This window comes from Miniopterus schreibersii, assembly GCF_964146895.1.
Source record: "Miniopterus schreibersii genome assembly, chromosome: 11".
Classification (NCBI taxonomy): Eukaryota; Metazoa; Chordata; class Mammalia; order Chiroptera; family Miniopteridae; genus Miniopterus; species Miniopterus schreibersii.
In genome coordinates, this window is record NC_138111.1 from 22,179,135 (window position 1) to 22,206,903 (window position 27,769).

The 27,769-nt window shown below is 48.4% G+C and overlaps 1 protein-coding gene across 2 annotated transcripts in view; it reads left to right on the forward strand.

Moving 5' to 3' along the window:
* GRIN3A (glutamate ionotropic receptor NMDA type subunit 3A) overlaps positions 1 to 26,837 on the forward strand; it is a 125,924-nt gene extending 99,087 nt beyond the window's left edge. The window contains exons 7-9 of one of the 2 annotated variants that reach the window (XM_081151830.1): positions 16,895 to 17,059; positions 18,054 to 18,130; positions 22,722 to 26,837. In XM_081151830.1, the coding sequence (XP_081007956.1) occupies positions 16,895 to 17,059; positions 18,054 to 18,130; positions 22,722 to 23,049 (570 nt within the window). In that variant the 3' untranslated portion in view covers positions 23,050 to 26,837. The remainder of the gene's footprint in view (positions 1 to 16,894; positions 17,060 to 18,053; positions 18,131 to 22,721) is intronic. The other variant, XM_081151831.1, reaches the window with a different exon arrangement.
* The last annotated feature ends 932 nt before the right edge of the window (positions 26,838 to 27,769 follow it).

Below are 27,769 nucleotides of genomic sequence, written 5' to 3' on the forward strand. Positions count from 1 at the left end.
ATGCCTTGTGCTGGAGGGAGAGAGAAATACAACCAGGCCCACTGGTTGTACCCACGGAAGGACCCTGGTCTTGGGAGTCAGACCATCCTGGCTCTTTTCCATTACAGTAAACCCTCAATTTTGCAGACCTCGATTTAAGAGACTTTGGATTTAACAGACAAAATTTCCAGTCCATATGTCATATGTGAAAATTAATACCCTGTTAATTTTTAAATGCTTTAAACCAAAATTGGCTTATAATTAAATTAACAGGTTATTTTTTTGTTATTAATTCACTGTTATTTTTAACAACTTTTAGTGAATATGCCCTGTGTTGGAAAAAACACTGTAGTAAATTCGCTGACATAAAGGAATATTACATACTTACAACTATAGTCTACATATTTAAATCCAAGAGTCACCACTGGTAAACAGTGTGTGGGGAATGATTAGCGTGTGATCACACCGCATCCCTCGAGGTAACTGGTGTGTGGCAGGTCTTTCTGCAGCAGTTGTAACTTGCGCCCTCAGATGTTCCCATGTGCACTAAGCCACTCCCCGGCTGCGTGCATGTGTTTACTCCAGGTGACCGGTGAATGCACGCACTTACTAGACCTATTCTGTATACATTTAAAATGTAGGAAACTTTTCTGTGAAATTAAACTTTTCATACATACCTAATTTCAATTACACAAACGTGTCTACATAAGTAAAAACAGGTAAACTAATTTGTCGATTTTTTAAAGTACGCATTCGGAAAACCTGCTTTATTATATAATGGACTTTCGGCTTTGACAGACACCCCCTCGCCAGAATTAGTCCGTTATTTTTATTGGACTATGAGGAGGCAGCTTCATATCCTTGGGGAAATTATTTAACCCCTCCGAGCCCAGTTTAATGTATATCTTGCTGGGTCGTCACAAGGTTTGCTGTCTCTGAATCCAGGGGTCTTGTGTTATTACTGAGTGCCGAGGGAAACAAATACTCACTAAGCAAGGGGCCAAAGTTTGCAGGGAAAGGAGCTCCATCCCTGGAATCCAGAGAGTTCGATTACACGGGGTAGGGGAAGGAAGAACTAAATTTTGAAACAGCCTAACAGTAATCATTACACTTCTCAGTGCTCTTTACTATCAAGGACAGTGCACGATGGAAACTTGCCCCGTTTCATCCCTGACCACACCTTCAGCTTGACCCTCACCCCTCCCTGAACTTACTCCGTCCTTGACCTCACCCCGTTTCCAGCTGCCAACCCCAACCTGACCTTTAACCCACTCTTCACCCTTCCCATCCTTGGCCTCCCCAGCCCTGAACTTCACCCAGTAAGGGAGGGGGCCACAGGGCAGGGTGGCAGAGGCCTGTTAAGCTCATTACTAGGTAATTTTTTAAAGCTTAAGTTGAAATCATCAGTTTTGGGGAGCACTGTAGAGGAAGAGATGTAAACATAACCATGGTGCCAAAATACCCGCATCAGAAGAGTGCAGGAAAACACCATGAACACAGACTACCTCAGCTCTCTGACTTTCCTCTGCAAAGGCTGGACAGCAATATCTGAGGTTTGCGATCTGCGTGAGGCCTAGAGGTCATGCACACGAAAGCGCTGGGCGGGCAGTGGGTGCTGAGCGGGTGGTAGATAAAGTCATCCTGCCCCTGCCATGACCAACTGAGTGACCTTCAGCAAATCGCTTAAGCTCCCCTAAGCTCGCTTCCCCACCTTAGGGCTGAGCGCTCAGCAGCCCAGCTTAGAGAATGCCGCGGTTCTCAAGCAGGGTCATCTAGGGGAACCCTGACCCCCCCCCAGCTGAAGATACGGATCCTAGGACACAGGGGACAGTGAACTAACTGGCCTCCGGCCTGGGCTCTTCATCCCTGACCCCGGCCCCAGACCACCCAAATGTGCATCTAGTGTGAAACCTGTTAATATTTGTTCCCTGAGAAAATGGGGTTTTCTCACGACAGACCCGTTCTTCCCTCTGTTAGCTTGGGGGCTGGGGGAGGGAGGAAGGGTTAGGCAACTATACACTGAAAGCCAAAGAAATCCCACAAGCCACATGAAGAAGCTTCAATGTTGGTCAATTTTCTGTCCTGTTTATTTTTAGAAACCCAAAGGGAATGGAACGGGGTGGGAGAGGGGGAGTTTTACTGCAGGTCCTTACTGCTCTTGACAAGGAGGTCACATCTCAATAGCTTCCCGCCCCCTTTCACTCCTATCCCGTTCTTTTTCAATTTAAAATGTCACTGCTATTCAACCTGATGAAACTTACGGCGAGGCAAGGAAAGTTAATGACTGTAGATTGCTTTAAATTGAAAACCCGTGTATGTCGAGAGCCACCTTGACAGCTGAGTGCTTCCCTTGGAATAGCCTAAGTAATTAAGTTTAATATTTAAGCCAAGCATAGGGTCAGATGGAACCTCTCCAGGTAGCGCTTTCTGGAAACCTGAAGGAGCAGAGCTGTTCGCGTGTCCTTTTAGGATGTGGAGCGCAATTGCGCTGAAAGAAAGGGAAACCAATCTCAGAAAGGCCTCACCTCCTTTTACTCTGCTCCCAAAACAAATTCATTCATTCATCCATCCATCCGTGTGTCCATCCATCCATCCATCCATCCATCCACCCACCCATCCATCAGAAAACATGTATTGAACTCCTGCGTCCCCTCCCTGCACTAGGTACAGCTGATGGAGAGATGGGTACAGAGCTCACAGGCAGGGAGAGACTTGTGAACAGACGCCCTCCACCACGCCACCACGAACAGCAGTGGAAGTAGATATAAGGTAGAAGTGGGACACAAGCAAACCCGTGATTCACTCCTGGAAGGGCAAGGAGGAGTCAGAGAAGGCCTCCTGGGGGAGGTGACCTTTGTAGGAGGGAGAACCCTCCAGCTAGAGCTTGAGCAAGACACCGAGGCATGAAATTACAAGCAATGCCACACCCAATCGTGCTGGATGGACAGGACTCCATGCCCTCTTCCTGGTGCCCTCCTCGGGGATTCTAAAATTATAGTTGGCCACCTTCCCTGGCTCACCTGTTGTGCAGCCACAGCTAGAACCAGAAGTAAACTATAGGCCTTCAACTTTTCCTGTGTCCCGCCTTGTAGCCCCCTCTTACTTCTGCAAGAGCAGGGACATCTTTCATCTTTTCTAGTCTCCATGTGGAAGGCATTCTGAAATAACTGAAAGAATTTCAGCTCTGAAAGTGGACACACTAGGGATTGACTCCTGTCTCCATCATCATATGAATTTGCGAGCCATGCAACTCCAAAAACTGCACATCCTCACCCCAAAACTGGGGGTGAAAATAGAGTCTATTGTAAGTAGTGAAATATGTTTAATGAGCTAGTCCATGGAGGACACCTAGCTTAACAAGTGTGTCCCTCTTCCCAGAGGACAGAGCTATGCGCACAGAAAAAAAATATTTGGCAAACAATAAGCACATGCAAGAAATTAGAGTTGGTCACCTCATGGACCCATCTGCAAAAAAGCAGGGACATTTTAGAATTACAAGCATCTTAGAATTCCAACATAAACTTTACTACTTACATTTGTTGTACATCTGAAAACTTTTTTGGCAGGACTTGAGAAATGCATGATTCTGGAATTTTCTATTTTTCAAAGTGCTGGATTAATCAGCTTTTTTCTCTTGTTTTTATTTTTTTTTATTAGATTTATTGGGGTGACATTGGTTAACTAGATAATATAGGTTTCAAGTGTACAATTTTATGATACATCACCTGTATATTGCATTGTGTGCCTGCCCACCCAAAGTCAAATCTTTCGTCACCATATATTTGACCCCCTTTGCCCTTTACCAACCCCCTTTCCCTCTGGTAGCCACCATGCTGTTGTCCGGGTTTATGCATTTTTGTTTGTTTTTATTGTTTGTTCACTTGTTGCTTTCAGTTTTATACCTCATATGTGAGAGAAATCATATGGTTCTTAACTCTTCCTGTCTGACTTATTTTACTTAGAATGATATTCACAAGATCCATCCATGTTGTTGCAAATGGCAGTATTTCGTCTTTTCTTTTTTTAAGTTTCTTTATCATGATTGTTGAAAATATTACAGATGTCGCCCGGCCGGGCGTGGCTCAGCGGTTGAGCTTCGACCTAGGATCCAGGCGATCAGGGTTTGATTCCTGGTCAGGGCACATGCCCGGTTGCGGGCTCGATCAATGACCCTCTCATCATTGACGTTTCTATCCCTCTCTCTCCCTCTCCTTTCCTCTCTCTGAAGTCAATAAAGATATATTTAAAATATATATATATATTACAGATGTCCCCTTTTTACCCCCATTGATCCCCTCCACCCCACATCCACCCTACCCCCAGGCCTTCCCCAGACCAATGTCTGTGTCCAGGGGTTATGCTTATAAACATATAAGTTCTTTGATTAATCCCTCCCTGCTCACTCCCCCCTCTCCACCTTCTCTCCGAGATCCCTCAGTCTGTTCCATGCTTCTATATCTCTGGATCCATTTTGTTCATCAGTTTATTTTGTTCATTACATTCCACCTATAAGTGAGATGATGTGACACTTCTCTTTCTCTGCCTGGCTTATTTCACTTAGCATAATACTTTCTAGTTCCCTCCATGCTGTCCCAAAGGATAACAGATCCTTCCTCTTTACAGCTGCATAGTATTCCATGGTGTGAATGTCCCACAGCTTTTTTATCCACTCATCTACTGATGGGCACTTGGGCTGTTTCTGATGACTGAGTAGTATTCCACTGTATATATGTGTCACATCTTTTTCTCCAATCATCTATCAATTCAGCTTTTATAGTATCATGTTATTCTCTTCTTCCAATTCAGCTTCGAGGTTCGAGTGGGAAAACAAGAAGATGGCTTATCCACACCTTTAGGCTGCACTTTTAACAGATCTTTAAGGAAACAACAGTACTATTTTCTTTCAATGTGATCAAGGGTATTTTGGGTGAGGTTGCTGGGTAGGCAGGCTGGAGACCGATAATTCTGCAGTCTTGTTTCCGCTTCATCCCACACCATCCCAAGGCTAGGGCTGCTTCTCTGTTGCTCTCTGGTTACTAAGTTTGAATTCTTAGGAAAACTATTTCCAGGTAGTGCCCCATCACCCTTGCTAATGACCAGGTAAACAAATCTCATGGAATAAGGGTCTCCTCTTTTATATACCAGAGATGCCTGGGGCACAAATTATACACAAGACCACATACTGTCAATAGTTCTTGCTTTTCCCCTGGTTAACTTGAGAACGTTTATGAATGTTACTTATTTACTCTGCAACTAAAAGGTGTGAATGTGCTCAAACTGATTAGGACTATTGTGAGAGAGTCTTTCATGTTTTTAGATTTTCTTATACTGAAAGCTATGGGTGATCGCACGAAACAGGTCTCCTCCCTATTTGTTCCCTGTGCTAGGTAGTTGCCTCCAGGCTCTGGAGATTCTTGGCTTGGAGTAAACAGAGAAAGCAGGGAAGTGTATAAAGATTGCCATCTAGTGGCCATGATATGAGATGTCACAAAATATCAGAAAAGCCATCTTCTTTGAGTTTCTCACGAAGGGCATTAACTGAGCCGAAGGATGTGAGAAATTGCCCTGACATTTCCCCTGGCATATAAGCCTCCTGAGGATACTTCCTCACCATATCGCTGTGAGAGTTGGTGGGATTTCAGCACATGTTGGTTGAGAAAGCAGCATCATGGGAGAGCCCTCAGTGCCTCACATGTCCTCAACCCTTTAGATGTTGGAACACAGTTGAATAAATGTCATGCTGTATGGAATGATTGAACAAACATTGCCCTTTTTTCAGTGCCCAGGGCATGGTCAATCCCTTCACTTTATCTAATACCATGCTGTCCCTTTACCTACCTGTTCAACCACACGGGCCTTCTTTAAGTTCCTCCTGCTTGATGTGCTCCTCCTGCCCCAGTGCCTTTGCACACGGAGTTCCTTCTTCCTGGACCGGTCATCCCTGCCTAGCACCTCCTGTTAACTTCTCCTCCTTGAGAATACAGCTCAATCATTAATTCCCCAAATTTCACTGATAGGATCAAATCCTACTGTGTTCTCTCTCATCTCTAACACCACCGGTGCTTCTTTCACACTTACGGGCATGATAAAGTACTTCATGTGCAACTTTCCTACAAAACTGTAAGTTCCATGAGAACAGAAACAGCTTGGAAAGTATCTGCTTTCAATCTCTTTGTATTCCTCTCATATATTAGGTGCTCAATAAATATTTGTGAAGAAAACAAATAATTGAATATACCTGCATGTGTATATATGCAGTCTGTTAGAATTTTCCAGGCAAGCCTAAAGTAGGCAATAATGACAACATCTACCATTTTTGTACCTACTGTATGCTAAGCATTGAGTCTAATTCTTTATGTATTCTATCCCATTCATTCCTGAAAATGGTATTATGAGTTAGCATGTATATCCTTGTTTTACAGATGAGCAGTCACTCAGACAAGTAACTCTGCCCAAGATCACAGAGTTAATAAATAGAAAAAGTATGATTGAAAATCATACATTCCAAAGCTCATATTAAAACCTATCCCAGAATCACAAAGGAAAATCAAGCATAATGCTTTTGATCTTTTTGAATATACATGCTAAACATGAAAGTCTGAGCAAATAAATCCTTAAAGCCGTATTGCTTACTTACTAACTATAGATTTCTCAATGGCACAACTACATATTTCTCAAAGGACTGTGCCTCGTTCACCACAGAAAACCGCAGTATGTGGCACAGGGCCTAGCACATAGTAAATGCTTAGTATGGGTTTGTTAAGTGGCTTTAAACTTGAAACAAGGTTGGTCACATCCAAAGAAGATAAAATACATATAACCAGAGTCAAACTTCTGCTTTTGAAAATGCAAATAAAGGAAAGAGAAAGTAAAACAGGGTGCAAAATATATAAAGCACCTACTGTGTGCAGGCAGGCTATTTCAGATGCTTTTTCAATTATTACTTTAGGTATTATCCCACTTAAACCTAAAGTAACACTATAACATCATTATATGTGCATAATCCCGGGACACAGACAATAGTGCAAAGGGGGGGGGGCAGTCGCTGGGGGGAAAGGGGGACATCTGTAATACTTTCAACAATGAAGATAAATTTAATTTTAAAAAAATTAAAGGGCATATCAGTTGAAGCGAAGGGGGAAAGAGTGAGGTCAACCAGGAGCCAGCATCACTGTCAACACACGCAAAGGACGTCCCCGGGCGCGCGGGGCCCGCGGGCCAGCCGCCGGGCAGCCCAGCAGCGAGGGACTGAGCGTAAGAAGATGGGCTCGAAGGGACAGGGTGGCAGAGGCCACACCCTCGGGACCTGTGTCTTCTTGAGAAATGCCCCGGGTCCAGCCTCGCGTGCACTCCTCGGGAACCCGCGGCGCCCTGCCGGAGACCCGCCTGAGCGCTGGGTGCCGCCTGGGCGCCCCTTGCGGGGACCCTCCACCCCACGTCCTGAGACGCCGGGCCGGCACCAGAAGGGCGCCGCCCTGCCTTCCCCGCGGGGAGTTTAGGGCTCGCGTGGGCGCCTCTGTCCTCGCACTCGCCCGTCCAGGGAGCATCGGCGCCCCTGGCGGGGCTCGTCCGAGCTCAGCGCGCACCCGAGCTCAGCGCGCACCCGGGACGCCGGGCTCCGGGCCGGACGCAGTGGCCCCGGGGCCAGCGCAGCCCCTGCCCGCGCGCGCGGTGCCTGTGTGAGGAAAGCGTGGAAAGGAAGGCCGTGAGAAAACAAAGCAGTGGCGGGACGGAGGTGCGGGACCCGCGCGGGCGGAGGGCAGCAAGCGGGGAGGGTGGCGGGCTCTCAGCCCCTTCCTCCCCGGTCTCTCGGCCCGCGAGCGCCCCGCCAGCTCCATCCCGCTGCCCCTCTCCTCTCTCCTCTCCCACCCCCTCCCCTGCCCGGCCCCCAGCGCTGCCCAGCTCCTGCCCCAGGCCCCCCCCCCCCCCCCCCCCCCCCCCCCCCCGCTCAGCGCAACTGTCCCCGCGGGAGCCGGCGCGCCCCGCCCCTCTCCCCTGTGCGCGAGCGGGTGGGCGTCCCCGGGGGCAGGAGGCCAGTCGCCCCGAGGCGAGGTGCTCCCACCTGGACCGTGATGAAACTGAGGCTGGGCGAGAGGGGCAAGGAGCTGGGCCTGGGCCCTTCGGGGCGGAGCATGGGCGAGTTCACGCCCCGCCGGAGCCCTGGCACCGCCGTTGGTCCCGGGCACCGAGGGCGACCGAGCGGTGGGCTTGGAGGAATTCGTCGGGGGCCCCCAGTTCGGCGTCGTGGGTTCGGCGTCCCCCGGGGGAGGCGCAGAAGCGGGGGCTCGCCCGGAGCGTCCAGGGCCGGATGGAGAGGCGGCTCCGGCTCCGGCGGGAGCTCTCCCAGGTGCTGAAGGGCCGGTGGGAGCCGCGGAGCGCCTGGAGTTACAGCAGGTCGTGGGCAAAACCATCACCACCCGGACGCGGCCGGCCACGGAGTGTCCTTCGAGGGATTCCTGGAGGTCCACAAGCAGTTGGTGTCTGTGTGAGCTTTTTTTAAAAAGCACCGCCCGACAGCGACTTGGACTTTCTCTCTTTCAAGATCAGCTCAAGACGCCCGGCAGCTGTCTTTCTGACTTGGAAGCGTTTCTCTTTGTAAAGCCGCATTTTCTGACGCTTTAGTGTCAGAAATGACCAACTCCGTGTCCTTAATTCCTCTTCTCACAATGATTCGGGGTGACACCTAGAGGAGCCTGGTGGGGGGAGGGGAGGAAATGGCTTTTATAAATGTCTTTTTCTTTGTTTTGATTCAGAGACCAAACTATAAAAAGTCTAGAAGAACTTTAAAAGTTAAAAAATAAGGGGGAAAACCCACCCAGCCAGTGCGGTTCAGTTGGTCGAGCGTTGTCCCATGCACCAGGAGGTCACTGGTTCCATTCCTGGGCCAGGGATTGAACCTGCAACCCAGGTACGTGCCCTTGACTGGGAATCGAACCCGAGACCCTCCAGGGCCAGAGCTCTAACCACTGAGCAACACCAACCAGGGCCCTGACAGGGATCAAACCGACAGCCTTGGCCTATCAGACGACACTCTAACCAACTAAGCTACCCGGCCAGGGCTCATGGTTTTATAAATGGGAAATAATCGTACAAATCCAGTGTCAGGTGAACAATTTTCATTTCCTTGTAGTGTTTAGGTGTCTTTTTGACAGACTGTTGATTTCCCATTGTAGCAACAGAGACGCATATATTTCTCTTGCCTGAGCACCTCTTAATCACCTCTCTCTGGGCAACAGAAACCCATCTTTCCCTTTCTCGGGCTGCGGCCCATTCCCCGTGATGCATCTAGAAATCCCTGAGCATACGTAATGCTGGCTGGGATGACCTCTAAAAAAGACACATTCTTTATACTCTGCAATGTGCACAGTAAAATATGGAAATTTTTAAATTATAACCAAGGGTTTGAAACATGTTAGATTACATATTCAAATTTAACAAGAAGAGGAAATATATTTCAGCTCTAGGGTGGCTGGAATTAAGCAAATAGCTCAGCCAGTCTACTTACTATAGTTACCCAAGGCTTTGTGGCATTAACCTTGAACTTGAAAGGCTGTTTCTAGCTTCAGCAATTGGAAAAATCTGATTTTATATGACTTTTGGGGAAGAAAGATCATATTTACTTCCGAGTTAGAATGCTTTGATTTTTTTTCTCTGTTGCTGGTTGCCAACAAATCTAGTTCTGTACAACTTCGGGAGGTGATAGTTAACATTTATGAACAACCGTCCCAGATGGTTACACTTGTTGTATCATTTAATTACCCTAACAACACTGTGAGGTAGGTGCCATTGTGTCAGTTTTACAGATGATGCTGTAGAGAGGTCTAGAATCTTCTCCAAGGCCTCCCAGCTGGATACTGGCAAAGCAAGGACTTGAACCAGCCTTTCTGGTTCCCAATCTCGGAGCTTTTCCCACTTCACTGCACTATCTCCTATTTTTGTGGTTCCTTTATTTACCGGCCTCAAATTATTTCTGATAGGCTTATTAATGTAATCAAATGAAGCCTCAATATTCACAAAAGAGGTGAATCACTTGTCAAGGAGCCCCACCTCTTTGGTTCCATGCATTGTGCAAAAACAAACAGACATACAAAAAAACACACATTCTGCAAGGCAGTCTTAAATCATCCTTCACCTTCGTCTCATCTTGAAAAATAGTGACAGTATTTAGATTAAACTGGTAACAGTAGCCAACATCCTTTGAGGCTCTAGAGATCAGTTACAGTTTGTTCACATGAATCCTGTATTAACCGACTGTGCCTGCTCTCTACCATACATTGCAATCCCCAAGCCACTGGACACTTCTTTTGAAACATAGGAAAAAACATGGTCCTAGAGCAGTTGGTGTATCCCCTAAGTCTATCGTGCTTTAGAAGAATTCTTAAGGAAAAACCTTCCAAGAATTTTTTTTTTAATTACAAAGTCCATTCTTCACTTATGCTATTGATTCTCTCTGTTAGAATGTAGAGTATGACTTGAAAAGGAGAGGTTTTTTTCAAATGAAAAACCATAACACTGACAGGACACTGGGAGCAATAAAGCTGTGAAGATCAAAGGATTCAACCTGACAGCTCAGCTGCTAAACCTGACCCACACATAAATTGTTTTGCTGTTAGTTTGACATGGCATTTGTCCTCACAAATATTTTATTTGCCAAAACCTTCAAAAAACTGAAGATTTTTTAAAAATCAAAATTAGCATAAAGGAACAAAGGCCACCCCAGGATGGCCCCAGGATGGGGTGGCCTTTTATTGGCTAAAGTACCTCTGAAGCACCGGCTGCAATTAAGTCTCAATGAAGGGAAACTAATGTGCTCCACTCTTCGGTACAAAAGCTCAAAATGGATTGACATGTTCATTATTTTCAAAAACAAAGCAACTGGTCATAAAGCATTTATCCCAACAAATGATATTTTTAATGACTACAACAACAGAAGAGTTTACAATAACACAAACACAACTGTGTGACATTTCAAACTGCTGTGTAATAAAATCTAACAAAACAAAGCTAACAGGAAAATTTGAAAATGGAGAAACATGTAACAAGTTAGCAAAGGGGTTAATAGCTTTTTTCAAACTTTTCTGAAGTGCACAATTGGGCAAAGGATGTAATATATGATTCACACAAAAGGGGATGGGAAAAACAAACATGAAAACTAGCCTGGCTAATTGGATAAATACAAGGGAGAATGTTTAAAAGAGGGAAACACCATTGATTATAAAGCAGGGTTGTAGAGCATGTGAGCATCTGTGCCTGGGTGTCGCTGGCAGCACTGAGAATGACGCTTACACTCCCCAGTCCCCGTCTTACACACCACCAAGTGCCAAACAGCAACAGCACCTGACCTGGTAGTCCTACCCATTGCAATACATAAAGAAAGAATCAAAAATCATTTTTTAATAGAAAAAGACTCATAGCTGTCAGAGAGGAGAGAGGAGGGTGAAGGGATTAAGAAAAAAACAACACGACTTATAGACAACAATATGGTGATTACCAGAGGGAAAGAGAGGTGGGAGGAGGCAGAAGAGGGTGAGGAGGGGATAGATGGCGATGGAAGGAGACTTGACTTGGGGTGGTGAACACACAATGCAGTATACAGATGATGGACTGTAGAACTGCACACCTGAAACATATAATTTTATTAACCAATGTCACCCCAATAAATTCAATAAAAAATAAAATATGGAAAGAATAATTTTTTTAAATGCTATGCACATTTTTTATTGTAGCAATATTTATCACATATATATAAGTAAATAATATGAGAGAAAACTATACACCTGATGGTTTGGGAGTAGTTAAGTCAGTTATGGTAAAACAGGTGATAATATAAAGCCATTAAAATAAATAAAATGACTGTGTAAACCCATAAAATTTTAGAAAATAATATTAAGTTTTTTAAAAAGAATAATGGTGATATGTTATGTTTATAACCCTGGAAAATAAATATGCATAAGGTCATAATTCAGAAGAGAAAATGAAGAATAGGAAGTAATTGTTAAAATAACCATAATTCTGCAAAAGGATTATAGTTAATCATCTCAAATTTAATTTTTAAAATGTTTTCTGAGTTTTAATAATAAATTAAGATTTTTCAAAAGACTGCACTGTGGACCTAATGTAGCAGATTGTGGACCTAATGTAGCCTTGCCCCAGGGCCAAGGCTAAAAGATGGTTGCCCAGCCTAGAAGGGGCAGGGGCTCAGGGGGCTCAAGGAGCAGGGAAGGCATCTCCCCAGCAACAGGGGCAGTGCCAGGCTGCTGAGCTGATTCCAGGTTAGAGAAGATGGGGGTGGCCCAGCCCCCAGGGCCGGGGAGGGATGGGAAGTTCCCTGATCGCAGCCCCTGATCGCTGCCCATCCGAGCCTGGAGTTGGGGAGGGTATAAATTTGGAAGTCATTGGCATATAGGTGGTATTTTGAGCTGTGAGTCTGGATAAGAAAATGAGTGTAGCTAAGTAGCTGAAGGCCTGCCAGTGTTTACGGTCAGAAAAATGGGGCAGAACCAACAAACAAGACTGAAGTGTAACAAACAGGTGTCCCCAAAACAGGGAGGAAAATGTACCAAAGAAGATCAGATAATCAGCAGTGTCCAGGCTGGTACACAATAAGGTGAAACTGACTATTGGATTTGGCCATGTGAAGGTCACTGGTGGCTCCGATGGGTGTCGTTTAGGTTATGGGTGGGGACAAAGCCTGGTTGGAGTAGGTCCAGAAGGGAAGGGGAAGAGGGGAATTGGAAGCGGTGAGTATAGGACTTAGAGGACCAGAGAAACTGCGTAGTTGCTGCATGTTGGGAGATGTGGATTGGGAGCTGGAAAGGCTTAGTTCATAGGACTTAACCAGGAACATCTAAGGCACATGAAGAGCAAAGCACTTTAAAACTGCATTTCTTGCTGGAGGTTTGAGAACTAGTCAGTTATCTAACCAGCTGTCAGATGTTTCCAGTGTCTACATCTGAGCAGGACACAAGGCGAGGTTTGGGCAGGAACAAAATTGATGGTCTCAGCCTCTGCCTGTCACTGGGAGCACTGATGGTCTGGACAGAGACCACTAGGAATGTTTGACAGTTCAGGCGTTTCCCTTTATCTGAATCTAGTTTGTTCCAGAAAATGTGTTAGCTGCTGAGTTTCCAGATTGGGGGGAAGGGGACGTTTTCCATTATTGTAAATGGGGAAAACAATAAAGAATTCCATCTTCTACCAAAATTCCAACCAGTTTCCTTAAATATCCCTAAAGCACTCTTAGACACCTTAGCATTGTTTAATATCTAATGCACAATGTATGGACTGTTACCTGTGGCAACTACCGAGGATTTCCCCCTGACACAAAGCCGTGAAAACACCACTTCAGTGCTTAGTTAGTGGGTGTTCCTGGGTTCCGTATGCAGAGTTGCTTTCCCTCCACAGTGCAAATGGACATGTACTAATGTAAATGAACAATAAAATGCTAAAGAAATATAAGTATAAATACCATTGAGCAAAATAAAATAAGTAAGCAAGGCAATTTTGTGAATGGTCACTAACTGATTAAAGAGTAAAGTGAGATTGGGTGGGCTGGCGTGAGCTCGTGGAAGACAGGGTGACGCCATAAATGACCGAGATTTGTCCCTGGCTAAATCCTGGGACAGGCTTCTCTCCTGGGCACTTGGGACCCCAGAAGTGTGTGGCTGTGAGCTATCAGATAAAGCTGCAGGTGACGCAATGAAGACAATAAAAAACACGCTTTTGTTTGCATTTCTTTGCTCTCCTTATGCAGCTCTTGGCGACATGGGGCTGGGCTGTGATTGAAGCTCTGAATGTGATGTTGCTGCTCCCGTCACAGCGGCAATCATCATTTTGTCTGCCTCGCTTAGATTTATTTTAAAGATTTGACATGGAATATTCATCGCTCCTGTCCTTCCTCCGACCGCTGATGTATGTCAGGCTGAGCCAGGTCCGCCTGATGAGAAAACGGGTTCCCGTGACTGTGGGGCAGGTGCGCACCCGGTGCACAGCACGTTCACCCTGGTCCTCGGGGACAGGCCTCCTCGGGGACAGGCCTCCTCGGGGACAGGCCTCCTCGAGGCTGCAGCCCTACATCGGATCACTCGGGCTCAGGCACAATGTAAACATTTCCATTGGACCTCACAGGCAGGTTACAGTGGGCTTTCCGTTCAGCTGGTGAGTTTTTTGAATAAAAACTTTTGCAAGTTGTCATGGGGAATAGACAGAGTTCAGCTAGCAAAGGATCTATAAATGGTGTTCATTCAAAAGGCAACATGGGCTTTGGCGGCTGACAGACCTGGATCCACAGCCTGGCTCCCCAGTTATTAGCTCTGTGATCTTTGGTTAGGTCATTAATCTCTCTGAGCCTCAGTCTCCTCAACTGAGAAATGGGGATGATAATATTTAACCTACAGGGTTATTATAACATCATGCTACGCATATGTGGTGTCCAAATACACATATTAGATGCCCAATTTTTAAAAGTAACTACTTCTATTTGTCTGTTAGTGTGTGGGTGTAAACAACAGAAATTTAGAGAAAGAAATGTATAAAATAAACGGAACACAGTCTAGCTGGTATTGAGGTAATGAGAGGAAAGCGAGACGGTTGTTAGGCACAAGAACACAGCGGGAAGCCGCGTGCTTAAAGGCGAGATGACTCACCGTCAATTCCACTCCTCCTCCTCTTGGCAGCGCCTGTCACTTCAGTGTTTTGCTGAGTGGTCGATGATGTTAGTGTTCAAGTCCAAAGTGAATTGCCTCAGTTTGCTTTCCATCCAGGGCAGTAATAGCACATTGAATCCTTCTATGATAGCTGGTTCCTGTATACGTGACACCAAGTGCAGGCCAAAAGCTATTTCCAAACACATTTGTGTATACTTTCTGGAGGTCGAGGTTATACAGTTGATCACCACCTGCAGGGAGATGTCCCAGGAAAAGCTCCAGTACCTGTGTGGCCCTCGGCCCGGTACACCTCTTTATCAAAGCCTACTGTAGCCTAGCGTTGCTTGTTCCCCAGGCCTGGGCTTCCACCCACGTTCTCAGGTCGTCTGCCTAGTCTTCCAGCCTGTGTCTCAGGCCCCTGGACCTGGTGTATGTTCTGTGCCCCTGCTCACCTGTAGTCATTGGTTCACCAGGGATCCTAACACCTGTCCTTGAGCCAGAGCCATGGCCTGAAGAAGTTTCATGGAGGAAATGAGGTTCCATGGGCCAGGCTCCACCACAGCCTGAGATCTCCAAGCTCTGCCTCTGAACCCTGCCCCCTAGATACCCTTCCTGGAATTCCTGGAGATCTGGGAATGCCCTGGAACTGTGCCTGGCTGGCTGTTTCTTCAGGATTAGGAGTAGAGGTGGAGGGAATAAAAGAAAGGAAAATCCCTTCAAGAGCATGGAAAGAGCAACCACATCAGTCAAATGAGGTGATGAAGAATATAGGCTCTGGAGCCAGGCTGCCTGGGTTCAAACCCCAGCTCTGACCTTTACTAGTTGTGTGACCTCAGAACAAGTTACTTCACTCCTTTGTTCCTAAGTTTCCTCACCTATAAAACGGAGATAGTCTAGTACCTACCTGATAGGTCGTGATGAATATGAGACAAGTTGCTGCATTGATAAAGAGCTCGGAATTGTGCCTTCCACATATTACGTGTTAAATATATATTGGTGATGATGCTGATGATGACCAAAGCCTCCAGCAAAGGGATGACACCCAGGCACCCGAGGGCTTGCCTGGTACCCCAGTTTCTCCGTCATGACACATGGCCCCTGCCCCTAAGCCACAGTCTGTTTCACAACCCCCTGCATCACTCTGCCAGAAGTCTCATCTTTCCTTTCCTTTTTTTCCTTTTTATCATAAGCTTAGAATGCGTACTTTTCCACCTGAGGCTCCCCTTTCTGACTCTTACTCTAAATCTTATCTTACGAGTCAGCCTCTCCACAGAACCCAGGGGGTGCGGATCGAGGATTCATGGGGTACACATGTTTGCTCCCTCCCCAGGGTCAAGCTGATCAAAGACAAAGACAAAACCCTCCTGTCTCCATCCAGTGGTACTTTGAAGAGTGCCTGGCACATAGTAGGCGCTCAACGTATCAAAGGTCCTTCCTTCTGCAAGACTGATGCTTGTCATGGATATCATGACTGAATAATCCCAGTTTCGTGGAGAACTCCAAGGGTCCTCTTAGAGAGCAGAGCGCCTGCCACTTTTAGTTATTGTGGCTAAAGTTGCTATAACTGCAGCAGAGCCCAGGATTTCATGCAAGACAAACATGGATTTACAGACAACTTTGTCACTTGAAAGCTGCAGGGACATCAGTTTCCTCAACTATAAATTGTGGTTATAGGTCGTATCTCCATGTAAAAGAGTAAGCAATTAATAAATATCAGATCCCTCCTCTTTCTCCTCTGTGGCTGACTAATTTGGGGACCTGGCTCAATTTATTTCACTTCTCCGGTCCCAGGTTCCCCATCTGTAAAGTGAGCACATGGAACTAGTTGGCCTCCATGTTCCCTGCCAGAGATAAAATTTCAAAATTATTTCGTCCATCATCTTTTCCCCTGAAACCTACTCATCCTGTGTTCCCGAGAGAAATTCTTTTCTTGATCACCAGTCAATGCTTTAAGGTATTAAATCGTTTCATTCCTTGGGCTCGCTCTCGGTCCCTCTCTGGAGACTGCAGCATGGTCCAGACTCAGGGCCTCTGCACAAGCCCAGGGCCGCAGTGTAACAAATTCATACAAAAGCACTGACTGTGTGTGAGCGGCACCCCAGGACCCGTGCTCTGCAGCAGCCTCAGTCCTGGCCGGGCCCCCTCACAGGGAGGCACAGTCTCCCACACCCTTCGGGTCCAGGAAAAAGTATTATGCGTCTAAGAACGACCAAGTGCGGGACCAAGTGGAGCACCGCGGTCACGGCCGTTCCTTTTCCGTTTTGCCCCAGACTTTGCAGATGGGCATCGAGCACTTCTCCGGGCTCTTCGTGCTGCTGGTCGCCGGATTCGGCCTGTCCGTCCTGACGGCCATCGGCGAGCACGTAGTGTACAGGCTGGTGCTGCCACGGATCAAGAGCAAGTCTCGGCTGCACTACTGGCTCCACACCAGTCAGGTGAGTGCGCGGGAGTCTCGGCCGTCAGAGTCCCCGTAACGGGAGAATCGGAGCCCGGGTCAGACCGACAGATGGCAAGCTACCAAGAGAACGGGGGTGGTGCAGACACCCCCAGAGTTCCCTCTGCCCCATTCACTCACATACCCCTTAAATTCAGGTCTCCCCTAAAGCCCCCTTCCTTTCATGTAACCCTCCACTGCTGCTCACAATGGAAGCAATAGAAATGTTCTCTAACCTGGTCTCACTTCATAGCGACAATCTGAAGAGATGGTGTGAAAGTTTTGTTTCCTACAGAATCTTTTCTTGCTAAAATTGAAACCCATTAAATGAGCTTGAGGTCCCTGATTCCCTTTGAACCCACCGGCCTTTGTTCTCTGCATTTTCAGTGGTCCGGAAAATGGGGCCGCTTTTGCCGCATTCATCTGTTTTGCTGGCCTCTTCACTCTGTTCTCATAGTACTTTTTTTTTTCCAGGTAGGTTTCTAATTGGTTTGGTTACACTTCAATCCTGTTTTGCCTGCCTTCGTCCTGGAAAGTATCTGGTCTTTTAAGGAGAACTCTGCAGACAAGTGATCTGCTCCACTGTGTGTTAACGTGATTACTCTCATTCTCAAGTGTCCTTCTTTCCCTCTTTGCTTTGGCTGCTGGAAAGTTCAGACTTTTTTTTTTTTTTAACTCACCTTTTTAGCAAGTGCACAGGGCCCTTTGCCACCCCTTAGTCATGACAGCTCTTCTTTGTATCACATACCTTTTTACAACCCAGAGCATTTCTAAGCTTCCTATCAAATTACTTTTTTCCCCTTCTGGTAGAATAATAATTTATATTTAAAATCCTTGTTCTCTTGAGATTAGGGGCAGAATGTTGATCTGTTTTCAAGCATCCCTGGAAATTTGTTTACCGAGGCCAAGGTCTATAGTAAGGAGATACACTGGTACTTTGTCCCTGACTGTGTGTTTCTAATGATCTCCGTGTGTGACTCTGTTCTTCCCGCCAGAGATTACACAGAGCACTAAACACATCGCTTGTAGAGGAAAAGCAGCCGCGTTTCAAGACTAAACGTGTGGAAAAGAGGTAAGAAGAGGCCAGGGCTAGGTTTCCTCAGATTTGTTAATGTAAAAGTTGGAGATGTAACTGAGACTCCGTGCTCAACAGGGAAATTATGTGTAAATAATTCAGATCAAATTAAGATCAAGTTGTTGATAAACACAATCAGTAAAAGCAGATGTGATTTCAAATAGAAATAGACCGGACAACATATCTGCACATATATGAACACTGAATTAAAGAATAGGTGATACTTGTCACGGTTAAAGGTGCAGGTGTGGTCTCTAGACTCAAGCAGCCGGGTCCACACCCATCTCTGACACTGACAATACGCGTGGCCCTGGGCAAGTCGGCTGACCTCCCCGTGCCCCCGTTTCCTCATATGTGAGACTGAGAGAAAAACAGCGCCTGCTCCTTAGATATGCGGTAAGAATTAAATGAGATAAGACATGTAAAGCCCTGAAAATAAAGCTATTTTAGCGATCACTCTTGTGTACAAGATACACGTAAGACGCTCAGCGAATGCTGCAGGTGACTAACTCCTGTCACGTCCCCGCCCGCTCCATCCCCACGCTCCCAGGGACAGCTGAAGTGCGCGGCCGGGTGTTCTGCTCACTCCGCTTCCTGGCGCTCTCACTACCAACTCCCAGAAAGAGGTCTCACTACCGGGAGTAACAGCCTGGGACGCACAGGCGACATTTGGAAATGAAAACGGCCCCCCCCCAGCCCGAGCGGGACTGTTCCCTGTGCGTTCGGTGGCTAAGGGTGTGGGGAGCGCGGGTCTGGCTGCCCCGCGGCCCTCCTGGCTCAGCAGGCGCCCAGCTGAGGGCATCGCCTCCAAGCGGCCCTGCCGTCCAGGGCGGATCCTGGGCTCAAAGCCTGGCTGTCGGGTAATTACGAAGCCCGACGCTGCGCCTCTCTGGCAGGGGCAGAGGGGAAATGGGTGGAAAACGCGATTTGTTCTTCTCGCTTGAGCCTCTGTGGGACTGCTGCAGCCCCCTTCTCTCCGGTTGCCCCTTCTCTCCGGGTTGCCCCCTTCTCTCCGGGTTGCCCCTTTCTCTCGGGGTTGCCCTCATCTCTCTGGATTGCCCCCTTCTCTCCGGTTGCCCCCTTCTCTCCCGTTGCCCCCTTCTCTCCTGTTGCCCCCTTCTCTCCGGTTGCCCCGTCTCTCCGGTTGCCCCGTCTCTCCGGGTTGCCCCATCTCTCCGGGTTGCCCCGTCTCTCCGGGTTGCCCCCTTCTCTCCCGTTGCCATCTCTCCGGGTTGCCCCCTTCTCTCCGGTTGCCCCTTCTCTCCGGTTGCCCCTTCCCTCCGGGTTGCATCTCACTGTCAGAAGCACTTCCCCGACCCCGGGAAGCCCCTCCCCCGGGGGTGAGCAGGCGCCCCTCGCGCAGTCGGTGGTCCCCCCCCCCATGTACCGCGGCCCTGTCAGCCGCAAGCTGTAGACTAATCAAGTCACAGCTACTCTTTGTCACGTTACATGTATCTTTTTCTATAATTATTTTTGACATAAATTTTTAGCCGGAGGAACACAGGAGACACAGCAGCAAAGACACCATCTCATAAGCACGAAGCGTTTGTTTTCCGGCCGTGGTGGAAACGGGAAGCCCAGCGAGCCCAGCTCCAGCTGTGGTGATTCCCAAGCACATCTCTTTCGCCTAAATCGAGGACCAAATGTGTCTTTCACTCAACTTACCCGCTTTTCTTGGCAAATCCCCTTCGGGACCCCTTATTTTGAGAAGGCAGAACATGTCCCCATGGCTTATGTCGGGTCCCCATTTCCTGTAACCCACCCGTGACCCAGCACCCACCTGTGACCTCTGAAGCGCAGCGCGTGTCTCGGGTCCCACGGCGGCCTGTCTCCTCTGGAAGGCCTGGTGGGTATCAGACCTTCCCCTTACGCAGTTGCTCGGTGGAAGCTTGTTTGGCTCAATTTTCGTGTTAAGTCCAGTTCACTCACTGGTCACATTACACTCTAAGGCTGAGAAAGCCTTAATACAAGACACAGCCTCGGCGCTGTGGGGCGCAGCAGGGCACCACACTCATTCTTTCCGATTGGACACCAAGCCTGACACCCAGCATCTGTCGTCTGGCATCCCCAGGGGGTCCAGGGCCACCTGTGGACTATCAGAGCTCTTGTGATGCCAGTAACCAGAGTTTGCCCAGGAATCCAGCTTCTGCTTATTCTTGTATGTTATGTTCCCAGATTCGTGTTCAGAGCTCTGGAGAAAACCAGATTGGCTACATCTATGTACCTGATTTCTGTGGTGGTCTGGACAGACCAGGAAAACATGCCGATAGATGCCCTACTCCCAGGTTTTCCCCACCATGAATCATTCTATGGCACCAGTTAGTTTCGTTGGCTTGAAAACTCTCCCTCTTTTTTTTTTATTTTGGAAGAATATCTGTTCAAATGCCCACGTCTGCTACAACCTGACATTCCTCCTGTGTGCTCCATAATTGTTGAAGAAATAAAGCAATACATACATGACGTGGGCTTGAGGAAAGGCTGGGAGAAATTGGGGGCCATGGTATGAAAGTTGATGTCGCTCCTTTTTTTCTTTAAAGCAGAGAAAAAGGTAGATATTGCAAGAGACTATTTACATATAGCCCTTGGTTTCTTTAACATGTGATTTCATGTAGGTTTTGGCCTATCCTTTGCCCCACTGGGTTGCCCCCTTTTCCCTTTCCTCTCACCCCAAGATACACAAAAATTGTAAACCACATAACACACACCACAAATAAGATTGTTTTGAAATTATTGAAACTCAATAGGAAATCAGTTGAAGAAAAAAATGAAAGGGAAGCGTAAGGCTAGAAGAAAACTATAACCGCATCTCTGATCCAGGTAGAACACTAAGTGGATTCATTACAGAATTGTCACCCAGCCCAGGACACGAGAGCGGAGAGCTCTGAACCCCCTGCTCATTTATCTGAGACTTAAACTAGGAGAAATGTTAAAGAGCCTGTGGCATGTAGCAGTTTTTACTGTGTGAGAAATTATCTCAATATTTAATGTTTGAAACAACAGTGATTTGCCTATGAGTCTGTTAGTCAGTCGTGCAGACTACTGATCTGGCCACACTCGGCTGATGTTGGCTCGTTTGCTCACGTGTCTGCAGCCAGCTCGTGGGGAGGGGAGAGCAGCTCAGGCCGGCTGGTCTGCGATGGCCTCGGCTGGGTCACCCGGGAAGCCTGGGGACTCTCTCCACTGGCCTGGTACCGTCCAGCGGACTGGTCTGGACTCGCTCACACAGCAGCAGCAGGTTCTGAGGGAGGCAGTGGAAGTGCGTGAGGCTTCTTAGAAGTTTAGGCTTGGAACTGCCACCTGCCACCTCTGCCACTTTCTCTTGCCTGAAACGGTCACGAGACCAGGCCAAAGGGGGGGAGAGCGGACTCCCGCCCTTGAATCCCCCTTGATAAGGATGAGGGCATGGATGAAAGGAAAAACAAAGGGCCGTGGCCGCCTCTGCCATCTACCGCAGGGAAACGTGACATGGAATCGTCCTGTTAAGTCCTCGTGGCTTTGTTCCCGGCCACGAAGCTGAATCGAGGCTTTGTCATGCCTCCTCCCCCTCCCCCTGCAGGTTCTCCCCTTCTCTTCCTGGCCAGTGAGAATCCAGTAATAAAATCTTGCTTCCGTTATCTGGATGGGGGGACCAAGACACGAGGACCTCAGAGAGCGTTTTTATCTTGTCTGGCCCTGTGGCAGATTGCAAAGTGGTCACAGTCCTCCCCCTCCCTCCCTCCCCTTCCAACCAGGCTAGAGGAGATCTGCAGCTTTGCCACTCAGGGCTCTCATCTGTCCTTGTGGCTCTTCACATTGCACCCAGCTGTCAAAGCGCGTTTCAGAGCCAGGTCCTCCGGAGCCTGGCCAGCAGTCCCTCCCGCCCTGGCTGTCCGCCCATCTCTCTGAGACCGGGTGGGCGGCTCCACGCAAGCCTGATAGAGGGGTGCCAACCGACTGCTGCTTGCCTTCCACTATCCCGGCCAGAGCTTGAGGCTTTCGCGTTTTTCTGTTGTCGTTAAGCTTCAGAAGTGAGCCGTCAGTCTCAGCCCACGTAAAGTCATCCCTGTGACGTAATGGGAAACGCTTTGCTGAAACCTGCCGCGTGTGCGCTTTTATTTTCCTCAAACTCATAAACATCAGGGCTGTGCTGCGGGACTGAGATGAGTCATATTATAGTGCCTGTCATCGGGCTCGTGCTGAGAGTCCAACAGCTCAATAAACCGATTCTTAGTTTTACTAAAGCACCGTTTCCAGCCACGGGCTCTTTCAAGGCGGAGCTGATGCCTGAGCCCTGCCGTCTGGAAGGGACTGAAAGGGCATCCGAGGCTCTTCATGTAAACACGCGTGACGCCCTGGTCCATGGGCCTCGGGGACACGCCCGCTGCAGTCTCAGGGCCGCGTAAGACCTGACCTTGAAGTGCTGTTGAAAAGGACGGTGCTGGCTCCCTTCATCCCCGGGAGGCTGGCACGCAGCCTGGCTGTGGCCTTGTTCTGCACGCTGAGCGCACCCAGCCCTCGGCCTGCGCGCGGAAACGGCCCTCGGTGGGTGGGGAGCGGCGCTTTCAGAGCGGCAGGGCGGAGGCCAACCCACGGTGCCTTTGTTTCCTAGGTTCAGTGCGGGGCCCCGGCAGCTCTCCGTGTGGAATACCTGCAACCAGAGTCACGACAACCGAAGAAAATACATCTTCAGTGAGGAGGAAGGACAGAACCAGCCGGGCGTCCGGACCCCCCAGGACATCCCTCTCCCGCCGAGGAGGGAGCCCCCCGCCCCGCTGGCCACCAACGGGAGGGCTGACCCCCTGCGCGGGGCGGCCCTGCAGGAGCTCTCGGAGCTGGAGAAGCAGATCCAGGTGATCCGGCAGGAGCTGCACCTGGCCGTGAGCCGGAAGGCGGAGCTGGAGGAGTACCAGCGGACACACCGGACTCGCGAGTCCTAGGCTCCGGTCTCCCGGTCCCCGCCTCCCTGAGCCCTCCGGACACTTTGGGATGCTCTTTGGTAACCACCGACAGAGGGAACCCGAGGTCTAGGTCTTCTCAGAGGTCAGGTCCGCTCTCCCAGCCCAAACTGCAGCAGCGGCTCTTCCCAAGCTCGCTCCCTAGGTCTCCAGGGTAGCAGCCTCCCAGAGCAGGAACCCTAAATTAGTCAGGGGTGTCAGGGATCTGTGAAACAGCCAGACGGCCCCAGCTCCTGTCAACCTTTCACCAGGTGCCACAGCACTGCTTCTGGTTTCTGGCCCTTGCTCTGCAGTAAGAACAAGAGATACAAAATTGTTACTCATACCGGTGTCTTACTGGGTTGCTGGTTAGAGATCAGGGGTACCCAGGGCTGTGGTTTTTGATACAACTCCCCAGTCTAGATTCGCTCCTGCATTTTGAATGGGAACAGAGGCAGAGCTAGAGAAACTAAGGACAGGGACTGAACTCGCTAGTATTACAGCCGGCCCAGGAGCGATGGGGCCACATCAGGGCCGTGTTTCTGAGAAGGCCCTAGCTCTCTGACACCACCCTGACATTTAGTAGGAATACATTTACGTGCCATGAAGAAAGGGGACAGGGGTGTGGTGAGCGGGGAACAGAGGACAGGCCAGAGAGGCATTAAAAATAGACATTGTGCTTTTAGAACACAAGCTCTGGGCCAGAAAAGCATGTTGGCTAAGAAATGAATAGGACCACCCTTCTGACCTAGCCAAGCATCTCCACCACAGTGTGTGCCTTGTGTAAAGGAGAAAGAGAGGAAAACAAAGCAAGGACGTGGCCTTAGGATGAAACCGGAATATCCCTGCTTATTGTAACCACGGGTTTAGTGAAAGTGTTCTGCAAACCACATACTAGGCCATTTTCAGATTAGCAGTCACCTGTCTCTTAGATCTGAGAATCCCCAAAGTGAGCCTCAAGCTTGTGAACATCACAGGCTTCACCATTCAGACATGTGCTCTGTGCTTTTCATGTCTGTACTGGTAACAACCAAGTCAGCCTCCCAGCCTTATACCCATTCTCTTCTGAGGAGCTGTAAACAGGTTTGGTCTCTGATTCTCTCCCCGGCCCCACGTAATGACCTTAAAAGGTTGATATCAGTAACCTGACTTCCCTCTGTCTAGGCTTCCCTTCCCCACTGTACAACTTCTTGGACAGGCAGGAAGGTAAAGGAATATGGGAACTAGAGAATTTACGCACCCAATGTTAGTGTAGACGGGTATCGTCCAGGAACTCCTTAGAATGCTGGTTGTCAGGACCCTTCCCCAGAGGTTGGATGGGGACCAGGGGAGAGACCGGAGGTGAGCTCAGAAACCTCCTGCTATCCAACACCCCCAGGTGACTATCACGTGTGGTCCAAAAATTACCCTTCAAGAAACACTGTTCTAAAAACGTGACTCTCCCAGGCAATGGGAGAAGTGAGAAGAGCATTTTTTGAGAGTTTAAAAAAAAAACCAGAACTTTGGCACTCACCTGCTAATTGGCCTTCCGTACAGCCCCTCCCACCCTGGGCCCCATTTGGGACTAGACTTCCTTGTGTTTCAGTGATTTGCTTTATCTTCTCAGTACTCTTTGCTGCACCCCAATGCATGTGGAGGCCTACAATGAGTTCATAGCACCATACCAAGGCCTGGTGCCCTGCACCAGCTGCCGATCACTGGAAAGGCACAGTCTACTGTTGAATGGAATCCCTGCATTTCCGCCAAGAGTGACCTAGTCTCCCAGGGAAAGATAACACCCTAAGCTGTAATTAGATCACATTTCAGCAATCGGTTAATTGTCTAAGAAAACCCAGGGGTGGATGCAGGCACAGAGATACTAATGAGGGAGGTGGGAGGGTTCTCAAATTAGACTTCATCAGACTCACCCACAAAACAGTTCAGCAGTGAGGGAGCTGGTGAGCCCTGGAAGCAGAAAGGACAATTCTGCTTTGAAATGCCCTATACTCCCATGGTCTCACCCCAGGCCCAGGAGATTTGCAACTGCCTTTGAAAGATTAAGCCCCTTAGCCATCCCACCCATCTCCCCTGCCCTCGGGGCTGCTGGGGGGCTGCTATACAGGTGTACCTCAATGCACGTAACAGCCATGCTCCTGAGATTGTACATGGACATTTTTATAACTCAGCTCATCTCCTGACTGTACCTGAGAAGCTGGCGACTTAAAGGAACCCAGAGGTGAATTCTTTTGTAAAGAATCCTTTTGTAATGCAATTAATTGTCCCTTAATGTATCAGTTTTGTAAGTTTGGATTTTTGTATATCGGGTTTACCTTAAGCTTCTCTACTGAGGCATTCTGAGCAGGTGATGACATGCCAGGCCACCCTGCCTCTCCACGGAGCAGAGAACCCAGGCACAGCTCCTCGGGTGTCCCCTGAGGAACCGCTTGGCCAGAGTTGGGGCCAGGATGCAGCAAAAAGCAGCAGGGGCTGGCAGCAGGTGCACCGCCATCAGCTCTGCTTGTGATGCCTCCAGGTCCTGCAGGCATTTACCTAAAAACAAAGCATCCTTGCTTGTGGTGAAATGAAGCAGTCTCCATGTTAAGTAGCGATGATTATTTTTATTGGTAGTGATTGAACAGTGTTTTGCAATTTGTGAAACAGCGTGTTGTGTTTTGTAAAAAGATTTCATGAAATGGTGGGTCCTTTGAAAACCCTCCTTTCTGTTCTGCTCCACCTCTGCTCCGTCAACTCCCCTCAGGCTCAAACCATGCAAAGATCAGAAGTCCTGGCCAGGCGGTCTTTGGGTAAAGAAGCAAGAGTAGAGGCGGCTGCTGCCTGCCTCCTTTGTGGGCTCTCACTTCATGAGCTCAGGAAGCCACTCCTTTCCAAGCCCCGGTGCTGGGAACCCCGGCATGGGACATGATGATGTCGCACACCCCCAACCCTGTTTTCCAAGGCACTCCTGGCACAGGAAGCACACACTAAAGTATGATGGGGTGAGTTAGAACAGATCGGTTCATGTAAATAAGGATCAGGGCCCCAGAGTGTGGGTGCCTCAAGGCAGAGGACAAGGGATTCCTCCAACAAAGACAAGTTGGAAGAATGACTGGGACAAACAAGTGAGGCAGCCACAGGGTCCCAGTCAGTTGAGGTCTTTCATGTGCCTGGAAGTGACTCTCCATTATTCATGGATCTTGCTGTGGCACAAACTCTATACAGGACCTGCTGCTCCCATGACAACCAGACAAGTGGTCAGTGGAGCAGCTGCCACTGAGAACAGAGCTTCATCACCTGGGCAGTGGGTCTGTCAGAGCCTTGCAGCTAGTGAGCACGTCCTGGGTGTGGACAGAGGAGGAAGGGAAACTACGCAAAGCCTCTCTTCCTCCCAACTCAGATTTTTGATAAGCAAACCAGGAAACCTAGCCAGTCCTCAAAAGAAACTGCTTTCTAGTCATCAAACCACTTCACCATCTTCAGGATTTAATTGCTCATTGCCCACTGACACCATCCATCAAATCCAGGATTCCCTCGTTTTTTTTAGTTTAGTTTCTAATCGTTTTATGAAAATAATGTACTTAAAAGTATTTTCTTAAGGTTTGTAATGAGTGTTTGCATTGTGTCTTCATTCTAACGTGTTTGCAATCGCTCCGCTCCAGGAAGACCTGAAATGCTGTCTTGTGAGCATGACGTGAACAGGCTGTTTTGCTCCAGCCACTTTTCTTGTACAACCATGTGGATGGACGAGATGTCCTCAAGTCTTTTCCATCTTCAGTTTCTATGACTGTGGAATAAATGTTCAGGTAGAAACTTCGCTTTCGGGTGGACTGCTGGCATTGTCTTTGGGGGCTCAGACGTTGATGTGGTACCAGCGCCTTCCTGACAGGAGACCCATTGATGCTGTGGTCTATGCTTATTTCCTTGGTATCATCCAAAGTGGCACAAAATCTGCTGAGAAAACTCAGCCCTGGCATCATGAAGTAGAACTGAAATGGCTTTGTCTGAGAGAGACGTTCAGGAAAAGGCACAATATTAAGAGCTGTCTGAAAAACTCTGCCCTGGTCACCCTCATTTAGTAATTCAGCAAACATGTGCCGAACAGTTTGTATCTACATGCCAAGGGTTGTATTGACAAACCCAACGGTGACTAAGATGGGCATGATCTCTAACCTCAGGGACCATCTCACAACCTGTCCTTTTCACAACCTGTCAACAGGCAATGCTGTAAGAGCTCACACTTATCGATCTCTTCTTTTATAAACCGTGATCTCATTTAATCTTCATTGAAGCCTAGTCTAAAGTAGATAAACTAGACCTCTAGTTTACAGATGGAAAAATTAAGGGCCAGGGAATTATATACGTTGCCCAAGGTCACACAGCTTGTAACAGTAGTAGCAGAGATTCTTACGTGTACTGAGTGCAGCTTCCAGAACAACCATACCGTACTGTTAGGATTCTGATCGTTGCCTTACCACCGCTTCTTTCTCTAACCCCCTTGTCTTTCTGCCCTGTCACCTCTGGCCCATGCCTCAGCCTGGCCCCAGCCCCACAGAGGGAAGCTGGTGCAGTAACTGCACCTGCATTGGTCCACTGAGCTCAACACTGTAGCCTCTGAGTCTCACGGAAATAGTTTGGGGCATCTCCTTTTGCTTCCTAGTCCAAGCAAGACCTGGAAAAAACACAGCTGCAAACCACTCGGCAGTCCTGCAGTCTCAGGCATCCTGCTGTGTGTGACAACTCAGGCAGT